Source organism: Amphiura filiformis, chromosome 9 (assembly GCF_039555335.1).
Source record: "Amphiura filiformis chromosome 9, Afil_fr2py, whole genome shotgun sequence".
In the NCBI taxonomy this organism is placed as follows: domain Eukaryota; kingdom Metazoa; phylum Echinodermata; class Ophiuroidea; order Amphilepidida; family Amphiuridae; genus Amphiura; species Amphiura filiformis.
In genome coordinates this window covers 14580862-14594937 of record NC_092636.1, presented here as the reverse complement: position 1 = coordinate 14594937, position 14076 = coordinate 14580862, and the positions used below count along the sequence as shown (strand labels likewise).

General features: G+C 35.1%; 1 protein-coding gene across 10 annotated transcripts in view; it reads left to right on the top strand.

The window, feature by feature from the left end:
• LOC140160672 (rho GTPase-activating protein 26-like) overlaps positions 1-14076 on the top strand; it is a 136717-nt gene that overhangs the window by 36191 nt on the left and 86450 nt on the right. For all 10 annotated transcript variants that reach the window (XM_072183949.1, XM_072183946.1, XM_072183948.1 and 7 more), the window contains exons 5-7: positions 3288-3389; positions 5207-5317; positions 10345-10387. In XM_072183949.1, coding sequence (XP_072040050.1) covers positions 3288-3389; positions 5207-5317; positions 10345-10387 — 256 coding nt within the window. The remainder of the gene's footprint in view (positions 1-3287; positions 3390-5206; positions 5318-10344; positions 10388-14076) is intronic.

Here is a 14076-nt window from a genome sequence, read left to right as displayed (position 1 = left end):
TGCTGAACTTGTGCAATTAATTAGGTCCACTTTTCATGTATCTAATACTTACTTTGGATAGACTGTACCATGTGTAGCCTGGCTAGTATCATCCCCATCAACAGGTGATAGCTATATACCCTTGAACCTTAAATTTCAGGCTTTGTGGTCTTTCCTGTAGAGACAATACAGGAAGGGCATCACTGCAAAATCTACACAATTATGTACTACGTGTATAAGTCAGTTTCTCTCATCTGTCGTGTACTACGTGTACAAGCCACATTCTCTCATTTGTCCATCACTTCCAGTGAAGTTTACAAATAATGCTTCCTAATGAAAGGCTTTCCAAAGTGGAAAGTCAGTAAGTACATATGTTGGTTGCTCTCAGGGCTAGAAAAAATGTTAATTTCCCAGGAATCAAGCTAAATTTCCCACAATGTATTGCATGTTTTTATATACACAATTTCCCTCCAAATACCAGAATTTCCCTCCAAACAGCAACTTTTCCTGCTTCCCAAATTCCCCAATTTTTCGAGTCAGGGCTTGAAAAAATGTTGAAAATCAACCCTTTTTTGACACAAGGTCCACATTTCACATTCTTCAGTAAAAAAACATTGAAATCAGCTTGTTTTTTGGAGGAAACCTTTACAGCAAATGGTACACTTTTGAGCCCCCCCCCCATAAATCCTGGCTATGGACCTGCACTGACCGTTATCTTGAAAATCAGGAATGTTTACTATCCAAAGAACATGTAATGCCAACCCTGATTTCTGAAATTGCAGAAATAAATGGGAGTTTTTTTAAAAGTTGGAGCATTTGCGATATTATTATGAATAAAATCCTTTTGAAATGGGTGTGTACAAGAAGGATGTCAGCCTCGGAGATTTCCAGAAGGAAAGCAAGTACAATATGTGTTTCCCGTCATGACATTAAGTTTGTCAGTTTTGGGATGCGGGTGTTGATCATGTCAGATAACCTCAGGAAGGATGAGATGTTAGACTTCTCATCTGAACCATACATGTGACATCATACATGTACAGTAGGAAAGAGTGAAATAGGGATTTTTAAGGGGTACTACACCCCTGTGGTAAATTTGTGACTATTTTTGAATTTTTCTCAAAAAATAATAACACACTGGTAACAAAAGATATGTATATTATTGGGGCAAGGAATTCAATTACTACACTGAAATTTCAGTGACTCAAGACAAGCGGTTCAGTATATATGATAGGAAGCGAGGTAACGCCCTAGCGGTACCTTATTTCTTATCATAAATAACAAACCGCTTGTCTTGGTCACTGAAATTCCAGTGTAGTAACTGGATTCCTTGCCCCTATAATATACAAAACTTTTGTTACCACTGTGTTATTAGTTTTCGAGAAAATGCAAAAATAGACACAAATTTATCGAGGGTGTAGTACCCTTAAATTGAGTAAAACTGAAACCTGCTCCCACCAAACCCGGACAAAGTCGCAAGGCTTTATTTGAGATACAGTCCAATAAATGAACCACAAATCGGTAGAAATTACTACAGGAAACTGAAACTTGCAGCAGTGAATTGAAATTTGCTATGGAGAACATAAAATGTTACGGAAAATGTGAGACAGATTTTAGGCCATTAGGTGATGGGAAAAGCAACTTGTTCAACAGGACAAACTTGTCGAGTCAAGTTGGGCGGGATTAAAAAAAATTCAAGCTAAATGGCTCTGAAAAATCACAGAAAGTTTGAAAACTTTGAATAATTTTTTCAACATTTAAAAAAAAATTCAAGCAACATGAATCCTCTTCGGCCAAAAACAGCTGTTGATCCCCAAAAGTGCAAAATCTAGATCTTTAGAACAGGGTTGTTTTCGTGTCATTTTTGAGATCATAGTGACTCCTGTAGATTACGTACACTGATCTTATCTGTAATAGACACCTGAGGTTGCTGATACATAAAAACTAACAGGTCACCTTATAAAGATAGTGTTCAGTGCTTTCAAGAATATCGCCACTAATGAGGCCTGACCATCTCTCTTCCTTATATGGAAGGAAATAGGCTCACCTGGATAAAGATTCACCTTCATCAACAATAAATCTTCATTGCGCTATTCCAGTTGAAATGCACACCCCCTGCAGAAGACATGACCTTAATCTGCTACGTAAGGGGTGTATATTTCAAATGGAGTCAACCATTCAGGTAACTCCATATGAAATTCACACCCCTTGTGTGAAAGATTAAGGTAATGTCTTCAATTGGGGGAGTATGGATTTCAAGTGGAATAGCACATTGAGCTAAGGATTTCCTTGTGTGTACATAACCTATAAGATCTTGATACATGTGATGGGTAAATGACTAGACCCCTGTTAGCTGTCAAAACGGTTCATGGCCAGTTGTTGAGGATGATCAGCAAATTTAAGCTTAAATGTTGAAAGTTAGTACATGTACTAACTTTGTAAATTGATTTAGAATTTGCATAAAATTAGACCCAGTTTAGCAGAGTTTTACACTACTTGCGTGAATTTGAGTTAAATCATTGGAATCCTATATATTATCATTATATCTTGTCAGTATTTAAGTGGTTGTAGCAAAATATTTTATTGATTTTTACTGCAAAAGTGGACATTTTTGTGGTACATTAATTGTCATGCTTTTCACACGCAACACAGCTACCGCGAAAATTTAAAAAAAAAAATGTTCTTTTATCCAACAAGTCAGGTCTATGTATAGGTCTATGTAAGAAAATTCAAAATCACAAAATTAAAAACAGCCAATTATAAGCCGAATGGTACTCTTCCCTGTACCTGTTTTCACCCTGATATGGCAGTGACACATTGAAGCAGCTGTTTCGTGTGCACATCTATCTGACATCTTTAAGTGTATATGTGTGTGCACCTGCACCGGCGCTTCAAGCGAATGCCAGCGGGTAAAGTCTGCATCTAATGAAATTGGCACTGATGTCACTGCCACATCAGGGTGGAAAATAGTAAAGAATTTTGAGTGAAAACTGTTTACCACCCCCTTTTCAATGTACAGCTAAATTCTACCTTTCCAATAGGGTTATGATAATCATGACTTCAAACACCATATTGTGAATCATTATGCATGTAAATTCCCATTTGTAACTTTTATTGTATAATTTTATTAAGTGCCCCCTGAAAATGGCTGACTTGAGCACCCGGGGTGCTAATTTAAATTGAATGTGAAATGTTGTTCAATGCAAGATGTATTTTGAAACCTCACCTACTAAATTGTAGAAATAAAAATACATTTATAAATATTCAGAAATGTAACCATTGCCATTGTCAATGCTTTTTCCCCTTTGCAGGAAAGCAGGAAGGTCTTTGAAAGACAAACAGAAAAGTTTTGTGCATCAGTAGATAAACATGTTGCCTTGACAACGAAGAAGAAAGAAGCATCTTTACAAGATGTGAGTATTAGCCAGAGAGAGATTGTGCTATTCCAGTTGAAATCCATACTCCCCCTATGGAAGATAGGACTTTCATCTGCCACACAGGGGGTGTATGTTTTAAATTGGGGTTACCTAAATGGGTGATTCCATTTGAAATCTACACACCCTATGTGAAAGGTTAAGGTTGTCTCTGCTGTGGGATGGACTCTGCCATATTTGCGTGGCGCTCATGGAGGGCAAAGTAGAGTACCTCTATTATTTTAGTCCTGAGCCCGGTAATCTTTATTTGATAGTGTGTGCTTGTTTGTTTGCACTGTGTGCCCATAACACGCTAAGTGTGAATTCCGGTGTAAACATTTGTTGTGTTCAAGCTTAAAGACGCACATTATTGTTCAATTTTGGGCTCTTGCAGATAGAATCTATAAACCATTGGAGCAATTGAACTCAAAACTTGGAACAAGAATGCTTGGGAGATGGGCCTCAATACGAGGTAGAAAACACCATGTGTTACAATCAGGCAACCCGCTTTCAATGTAAGGTTTGATGTTTTCAAGCCAAAAGTGGTTGATTGTTGATGATAGTGGTGTGAGCTAGTGTACCCAGAGAAGTTATATAATCTGTACAGCAGTGAATGCATAGACAGTCTTGATCAATATTCACACTCAATTCCAGGAAATACACATCTATTTTAAGCTTCCATGTCAGTTCAAACTGTACACAGCTGTGAGAGACACCAATATGTCAGGTAGAATTGCTTTATTGATTCAGTTTTTAGCAACATTCTCAAGTAAAATGGATGACAAACTGAGCCGAATAAGCCTGAATTAGTCATATGGTTGGCATGGTTAGAGTTAAGGAATGTCAAGTGTGTCAATTCATATAATTGTTAGCTGTTTATATTTGTGCAAATAAGCAATTTGTTTTATTTATTTTTGCACTGAAGTGGATATTTGGGAACCAAATTTTCAAACAAGTACAACGTATAGGAGTTGGGTGGGTAGCGTTTTTAGTGTCAGTCGGATACAAGCAAACCATTTTTGAGACAAATATCTGTAGGCCTATCATTTGTTCTTTTCATCATTTTCTTTAACTATTACACAAATTTATTCTTGTAGTTAATAATATTAGACCTCTTGCCTGTAGGATATGACATACATGTATATAACTTGACTTTAGATTCATACTCCACAGCATAATTGTCATTCTTTCAAGATGCACTATGAATGTGGGTTACTGAACTTTGACCATTGTGCATGAGGCTGTGACCTCAAGTAGAAGCTTGTGGTCAATATAATATTGTAATGGTATTACTCATCCTGTTAATTTATGGATTACAACAAATCAAGTTGAGCTAATCAGACAAGTTTTGCAATTACGATTGCTGCATATTAATTAGTTCTGTGTCTATATATTAGGCCTTGAGGCCTTGTAACATAATTAGTAATTGATTTAGACTTGTAGTCAAAAGTCTTATGTTAAAACTAATAATAGTATATAATAAGTAATTTATGAACCCTAATACCAATAACTACCACAAAATACCACAAGCAAAACCAGTCACAAATACTCATAGAATCGCTGGTCGGGACAGCGAAACTCCATCATAAGACCCCACTCCCCAGTGAGGAAATTTACCGAAATTATAAGTAAGCAAAAATACACCATGTGTGCCACTTTTGGTAACAGAATTGGACTGCCTTGTTGTGAGCTTGAAGTGGCTCCTGGTTCACAACTTCACATGAAATTCCTTGTGAACTTGGAGCCACTTTGAGTAAAAAGGGGTTCCTGGCTGAAACATCCCTATTCTCACCCTTATCAACTTGTTTTTTGTGTAGGCCGACGCAGCCCTGGAGATGGAGAGAAGGCAGTTCCACAGAGACTCTTTACATTATGTCTTCAAACTGCAAGAAGTACAAGAAAAGAAGAAATTTGAATTTGTAGAAACGGTAAGAGTACAGTAGTGGTTAACATAGAATTGTAAAAGCATTTTTCTTGAAAAAATAATTGCTTGAAAATTGGTACAGTGGTGGGTCCACTTGCATCACCTCCCTACCCAAACCGAACTTGAGTTGTCCTCAGGCTCCAGCCGCATGTGTAACCAAGGGAAATTGGCTATATTGGATTGATGCATTTGGGGATTAACATCGATAGTGTGTACCTATAGTGTGCCATATAACTTGAAAAGTAGTAAATATCAAGGTGTTATTTTCAGAAAGAAGTGTCAACAAAGTATGTAACTCATTGAGTTAAATGATGTTGTGCAGTTCAAAAACATATTTTAAAATATTTAAGGTAGAAACATCGGCTACGGTGTCATGCACATATTTGGTTTAAAATGATACAGGATGTGTAGTTGGGTGAGAAAAACTTACCTGCCAAATTTTAATTTTTGCCAACAAAGCGTTTTTGAGTTATGCCACTTTTTATCATTGGGAAACCCCATTGACTTTGTACATAAAGCGGTTTTGACACTAAGCCTCGTTCACTATATATAAATTGGTCAAAGTTTGAAAATGGATACTATGTTTAAATGTTATTTTTTCTCCTTTCTATCCCCTTTATAGAACTGCTTTTTTGATCTTTTTATTACAAAAATGTTACCAAATAATATTAGTGACTTTTTTTCTATATATTAGCCAGTAATAAAGGGGATATTTGAAGGTAATGTTAGTACTTGCTCAAATTTTCTTGATTTGATCTAGAAACACTGAATGACCCAATTTCATAATTATTGTCTGAGCTAACCATAGGGCCAATTTTAACAAATAAGGTGTCATATGAAAGCTTATTAAATTTAGAAACTTTTCTCGCCAGCTTTTTTTAATAAAATGTTTCTATTTTAAGTTATGGGTGTTTCTAGATTTCCCTAATAGAAAAAATGATTTTTCTTAAAAAATAAACCCTTCATCAAAAAAATCTGGCGAGAGAATTTAGGTATTAGGCTTATTAACCACCCCACAAACTATGGAAACCATATCACATTCCCTCTAGGCTAGCAATAATTATTTGTGGAAAAAATTAGGAAATTTTTAAAAAATAGAGAAAAACATAAGAAATGTTTAAATTTTCATGAAACATCTATATAAATAAAAGGAAGGTTGCCCATCTTGTGCGCGAGTGTTCTCCGAATTGCCTAGACTTTCGGCTTTGATTTAGTGGGATATTGATCGGGTACATATTGCCATTTTTCCATCGGACATTCGTTTTTGCAAACTTTGATGGTAACTAAGAGAATAACATAAAAAACTGTCGTGTTGCTATGCAAAACGGCATGCAGTGGCATTCTGGGTAATAAGGACAGTGTGAACCGCGTAATAATATTTCCATTACAAAACCATACGCAGAGCAACATTGCCCTGTTTTCTGCCAACTGCGAGGTGGCCAAGAAATGATTCAGGCTATCTAGATGCACAACATCGCCAGCGTGTACTTTAAGAATGATCTTACGAGCTTTTAAGCCCCTCACGAGAGCTACGCACCCCATTTTCCGCCACTGCACCGAAGTTGGCAGCCAAGAGATTAAGGCTACGTCGCATGAATTTTATTATTTATTCTAGGCCTATGAATCGTCGTTTAGTTTTACAGCCAAATTCATACGGAAATTGAGGAATATACGGGAACGCATTGCACTTTATTTGGTTGAAAACGGTCAAGACCAAGAATTGGCCTCAAAATCAGTGAAAATATGGTTAAAACCGGGTTTTTCCGGGATTTTTTGTTGTCAAAACTGAGTGGTAGCGCGTACCGTAACTAACAGGCAGCAGCGCGTTGGCGTTAGTACGTCGGCGTACTGAGCAATGTGACGCCGCGACGTACGGGTGCATAATATGCACAGCTGAGCAATGTGACGCAAGATGTACAGGGTGCATAATATGCACAGACCAACTAACCGTACCAGAGAAATAGAAAAAAAAAAGAAAGGAAGACAAAACTGGAAAGGTATGCCTATGGATGGGTCGGGTTGTGGATTATATGCATGGTACTGGATTCTTTTAAGAGATTACCCGCCAAGATGATAAAAAAATTGTGAGGATACGAGAGGAAAGAAGGAAGCTAAAAATGAAAGACTAACTGACTGACTGACTGACTGACTGACTAACTATCAATAAATGAATAACATGGAAACGGAAATCACAAGCTAAGCAGCATGGGAACAAAATAGACCTATGCAAAAGAAACTGAGGAGAAAGAAAGGAGCTAAATGAATTAAAAAATTAAAAAAGAAGAAGACAAAAAAGGCAATGGGTAGGCCTATTATACGGGTTATGGTTACAGTAACTAAATGAAACGGGAGCAAACTAAAGAGAGAAAGAAAAAAACTAATCAGGAAAAATAAGAAAAATAAATAACAACTGAAGGAAACGGGAAATCACAAGCTAAGCAGCTAATAAAAATGAAGCTATAAAGGAAACGTATAAGAAAGGATAGATTTAGAAAATAAGGGGAATGGGGTTAGGCCTAGATAGATAAATAACATTTTGTTTTAATGGAAACAAACTGGGCCCATGCAGAAGAAACTGAAAAGAAAATGTAAATGCAAGAAGGAACAGGTTTAGAAAAATAAAATTTACCTTTCAATGATTCTACCTTTTCAGTAATTCCTCCTGTTTTAGTGATCGCTCCCATTTTCTCATCTAGCGGGGACCCGCGCAAAGCGCGGGTATCCCGCTAGTTAAAAATAAGTGGAGTAAAGTCTTATCTTAAATTGGTTATATATTTGATATAGATACATAATTTTGATTTGATGTAGTGGCTATTTTCCTGCATGGGCCTATTATACGATGCTCCTACCTTAAAGAGAAGGCCCTTTTAATAACAATTTGTGGGAACATAATAGATATCTCACACTTTCATACAGTCCCTTTCTTACAAATACCTCAATTGCAAGATCTGCATGATCTCTGTTAATTGAGGTATTTTTTGTTACCATCAACATTGCACTGAATACGGGACTGAATAGCAAATCAGTATTCGGAAGAAAGCATTTTGGGAAGTGTTGATCTTTTCTGGTGTGGGAATATACACTTGTGAAATCATGTGCTGTCAAAGGTATTACATTTGTAGCATGTAGAGGATCTGTATATGTTTATAGCTGTGAATACTATGCACCCATATGTGAAATGCCTGACAAGTCAAAGCTATTAACTCAACAATGTGGTCATGTGTATGGGAACTGCTAAGCTCATTGATGGCTTATAGTTTGGGACTTGTAGTAAACTTTTCCTACCGATATGCCTTTAAAAAATAAAGTGGAATATAAAATATTGTCTGTATTAGGCTAATTCACATTTGTTTTATACCAAAGCAAGATTCGGAAATCTAGTACAGGCTGTGTCAAAATGATTGTTCTCAAGCAGGCTGATAAACCTGCTTCTTCCAAATTCACCACTGGATCCCTTGAATCAACCCGATTTTATATCATAGTCGACTGCAGACAAAAAGTTGCAGATTTTTTTAGAAAAATCCAAATTTCAGAATTTTACATTTTCATGGCCATATTTGGAATCAGCATGTAAAATGCATTAAAATGAGTACAAACAAGCCTTGTATTGAAGAAGTGGTTCTTGAGGTAACTTTTGACATATTTTTTAGAAAATATCTCAAAATTTGGAATTGTTGTGTTGAAGCCTATGGCTAGCACACAGAGCATTAAAATCCAAAGCAAATGGTATTAGATATTATGGACCTTAAGGTAGGATCATCGGATAATAGGCCCATGCAGGAAAATAGCCACTATATCAAATCAGAATTATGTATCCATATCAAATATATAACCAATTTAAGATAAGTCTTTACTCCACTTATTTTTAATGTTTCATGAAAATTTAAACATTTCTTATGTTTTTCTTTATTTTTTGAAAATTCCCTATTTTTTTCTACAAATAATTATTGCTAGCCTAGAGGGAATGTGATATGGTTTCCAAAGTTTGTGGGGTGGTTAATAAGCCTAATATCTAAATTCTCTCGCCAGATTTTTTTGATAAAGTGTTTATTTTTTGAGAAAAATCATTTTTTCTATTTTTAAATTAGGGAAATCTAGAAACACCCATAACTTAAAATAGAAACACTTAATTAAAAAAAGCTGGCGAGAAAAGTTTCTAAATTTAATTACCTTTCATATGACACCTTGTTTGTTAAAATTGGCCCTATGGTTACCTCGGACAATAATTATGAAATTGGGTCATTCAGTGTTTCTAGATCAAATCAAGAAAATTTGAGCAAGTACTAACATTACCTTCAAATATCCCCTTCATAACTGGCCAATATATAGGAAAAAAGTCACTAATATTATTTGGTAACATTTTTGTAAAAAAAGATCCAAAAAGCAGTTCTATAAAGGGGATAGAAAGGAGAAAAAATAATATTTAAACATACTATCTATTTCCAAACTTTTACCAATTTTAGTGAACGAGGCTTAGTGTCAAAACCACTTTATGTGCAAAGTCAATGGGGTTTCCTAATGACAAAATATGGCATAACTCGAAAACGCTTTGTTGGCAAAAATTAAAATTTGGCAGGCAAGTTTTTCTCACCCAACTACACATCCTGTATCATTTTAAACTAAATCTGTGCATGACACCGTAGCCGATGTTTCTACCTTAAAGGAGGATTTCGTGATCCTAGCATCCTCTTTTTATGACGTTTTTCAGTAGATATCCACGAAAAAAGCATATGGTATACCAGAACGAAATTCAAATTTGATGATATCTTTGCTAAACGAATTAGTCTGCATGAAATTTTTGGTACATAAACATGTAGCCAGAGGTATCCAGTGGTATAAAAATCTCAACTTTTTTTTAGAAAAGTGGGGCGATGAGGCTGTGGATCAAGAAATGCCCTTTTAACTTGTGAAAAATGAGTGTAGATAAATATTGTATGTAGAATGGCCCAACAATATGAAGGTTATGTTCACTATAATATTTGAACATCCCAGTTCAAATAATAATAAGTTTATACTCTTTTCCCTCCACAGTTACTTGGGTTCATGTACAGTTGGCTGACATTTTACCACCAAGGTAAGAACAAACATTGACAAGATAAAAACCTATAAATGCCATCACAGTTTGTCACTTTATTTTACCAATGTAGCATGTGAATGTGAATGCAGTACATAATGGGCTGTTCCATTTAAAATACACACTACCCCTGGTGAAGATGGGGGAGTATGTACTTCAAATAGAATGAACAAATTAGCAGCTCCATTTGAATCTCCCTTTGTAGAAGATTCAATTTGACTCTTTTGAAGATGGTGTATGAGATATGGTCATTCCATTTGAAATTCATACTCCCTCTGGAAGATATTTCCAAACTCTTGCACAGGGGTAGTGTGGATTTTAAATGGAATAGCCCAATTAGACCATGTCCTCCATAGGGGGGGGGGATGGAAATTAATGGGAAGAGCCCATTACTATTTTGACATGTCACAAGCATATTAGACTTAGTAATGGAAATAATTCAAGGAAGGTTACAGCTCAGACTGAAAGGTTAATCAGGCCGGGTGCAATTAACATGCCCTGGTTTAATTGATTTCATTCAGAGCGCACAGCCTACGATTTAGTCAGGATAATACTCATGATAGAGGCCTGACATGAGGCAAAAATTAAGGGGAACAGGTAGCAACCAGTGAAATAGAGGGGAAATGCAGCCAGACTGCACAAGCAAACATGGGCCAGCTTTTCTCCTTTAAGAGACATCGGTCTGACCAATATGTTTTGATCTGATTTCCAAATCTTTGCATTATGAGATAAGGATGATTTACACCAATTCCATAATTCAATGGGAGTTTTGTGAAGAATTCAGTCATTGCTTGGTATCACATTGAGCCAAATCTTACCCAATTTTCAAATTGCAATGCATTTTGGGATGTCTGCATTTAAGAGCATATAGCTTACCTAGATGTATGATATTCCTGTGTGCATTTGATGTCATCATACTACTTATTTCTAATCTGCTATCAGCATTTTATTGCAATGCATTTTGGGATATCTGCATTTGAGACCATTATTTTATTCCTGTGTGCATTGGATGCATCACACTACTTATTTATTATACCAGAATACCAGGTGTTTTCCAATCTGCTATCAGCATTTTATTGCAATGCATTCTGGAATATCTGTATTTGAGACCATTTTGATATTCCTGTGTACATTGGCTACATCATACTACTTAATTGATTATCCTGAATACCAGGTGTTTTCTAATCCGCTATTAGCATTTTATTGCAATGCATTTTGGGATATCTGCATTTGAGACCATCGTGATATTCCTGTGCACATTGGATGCATCATACTACTTATTGATTATACCAGAATACCAGGTGTTTTCCAATCCGCTATCGGCATGTTATAGTCGCTGCTATTATACATTCATGCAAGCTTGTTAATATGTGCTTGCATTACAGACAGACCAATTTAAATGGTTACATTAGGTGACAAAAAATAGCCGTATATCCGTAAAAACAGCCATTTTTTTGATAAAGTGGATTAATTTCAATTGAAATTTGTTTCAAAATATGGTTGCAAAAGTCATTCAGATTTTTTAAGCTTTATGTGATTTTTTAACGATCATTTAAAGCCTCTTTCAGAAAAGAAGACGCAACCTACTTTAATATTCAGATTGAATTCAACAAATACTTGTGGCATCGAATATTTAATATAAAGACTGCACAAAATGTAACACAGCTGTTATAAATACGCCTATAAGCGCCAGAACTAATAATTCTGTTCACAATATTTTAATATAGAAACAAGGATGATTTATTTACGCGTATTTTGATATACCTCATTTGTCCAATTTCATTCAAAATTAACAACACAGCAGTGTTTTTAAAGAAACATACCCGGATTAAAAAGTTGCAGCTATTTGTATTGATTTGAACTCAGCGCGAAGATAAATGGAGGGTTTTACGTGCCACAATGTTTGTGTAATAACCATTGATCGCTGTAAACTGCAAAAGCTGCGTTACTTTTTGTGTAGACTGTAGAATAAAATATTGTGAATCCGGCCTTACTTTGTGTCCTCAATCTGAGTTTGACTTGCTAGTATATAGATTTGTGATTAGAGGATGCTAATTTGTCTGAGTAATTAATCTGCATGTATACATGTCAAGTCATTTGTATTCATTGATTTCTGCTTCTCTTCTGACTGGCCTTCATCAAAAAGTGATAAATATTTAAGTGATAATTTTCATGCAGACTTACGGGATCCAAAATGAGCGTTTATTGCGTTTCGACAGTATTTTTTGTGGGACATGAGAGCACCTCAGACCTATCGAATTGGATTCTGAATACGAAGCATGTCTTTCTGATATCAAATAATGTTCATTTTTAAAAATCACAATATAATACAAATTTTATGACAAATTATAAAAATTTGATATTTTTCAAATTTTTGATATATAACAGTCCTCAAGTAATTATATAAATCTAATGATATATTCTTAAAGTGTATGTAGCAGGAGGAAAAGCCGACGGTCAATTGAAAATTTTGACCTTTCATATTGAAGATATGGATTTTTTCCCAAAAAGACCTAATTTTTTTTGGTGTTTTGGGAAAAAAAATCCATATCTTCAATACGAAAAGGTCAAAATTTTCAATTGATCGTCGGCTTTTCATCCCACCTACATACACTTTAAGTATAAATCATCAGATTCATAAAGTTTACTTCAAGTACTGTTAAATATCAAAAATATCAATTTTTAATGATTTGCCATAAAATGTGTATAAAATTGCTAATTTCAAAAAATCAAAATTATTTGATATCAGAATGATATTCTTCGTATTCAGAATGCAATTCGATATGTCTGATGTGCTCTAATGTCCCAAAATAAATACTGTCCAAACGTTCATATCCCAGCCCTTAAGTCTGGTACTTTAATGATTGATTATTTTGTTATATTTTTTATGTTCTAATTTCTTTTTATTTAAATATGACATACTTCGTGTATCTAAGATATTGTTTTCAGAGGCTAGCTTGTAATCGTTTATTGAGTAAAAACAAAAAGTATGATGAACAAAACATTACAAGAATTCTTTCTCATAAACAGTTATACATTTTGAGATTAAAAAATTATTATCAACTTCTGCCAAATGAAACACATCTCAATCCTAATTATTCATTTTGTACTAACTGGCAACAAAATTCACTATTTGGCCAAATTTATGAATGAAGGGCCAAAAACATGCATTTTTAGGGTGGTTTTTAGTTGTTCTCATGCTGTGACAATTAATCTAAATACTTGCACGAAATCCAATTTCAATTTTATGCATGCTAATTTTTGGAAAAGATATTTTCCAATCTTAAAACCAATAATTTAATTAAAGGTAACACACAAAAAAGTGAAAATTTAAGTAAAATTTCAGCATGTTACATGTACTCAAGATTTTGAATGCTGAGACTTGTTCCAAGTCTTGGATTTTTGTGACTTGATTGTCAGAAAACCCCGGCAGAAAACATGCTGAAAAACATGCATGTTTTTGGCTCTGTTTGCAAGAAATTGGTAAAATAGTGAACTTCTTCTCTTATCTCCAGTTACAGGTATTACTAAATGAATGATTAAGATTGTGCTATGTTCCATTTGGCAGAAGTTGATCATATTTTTTTAATATCACAAATTTAGTGCAGTATTTTTCTGTATTGGGGAGTAGTATCCATCACTGCTTGCAAGCAATGCTTTCTTCTGTACGTCCATTGCAACACAACTAA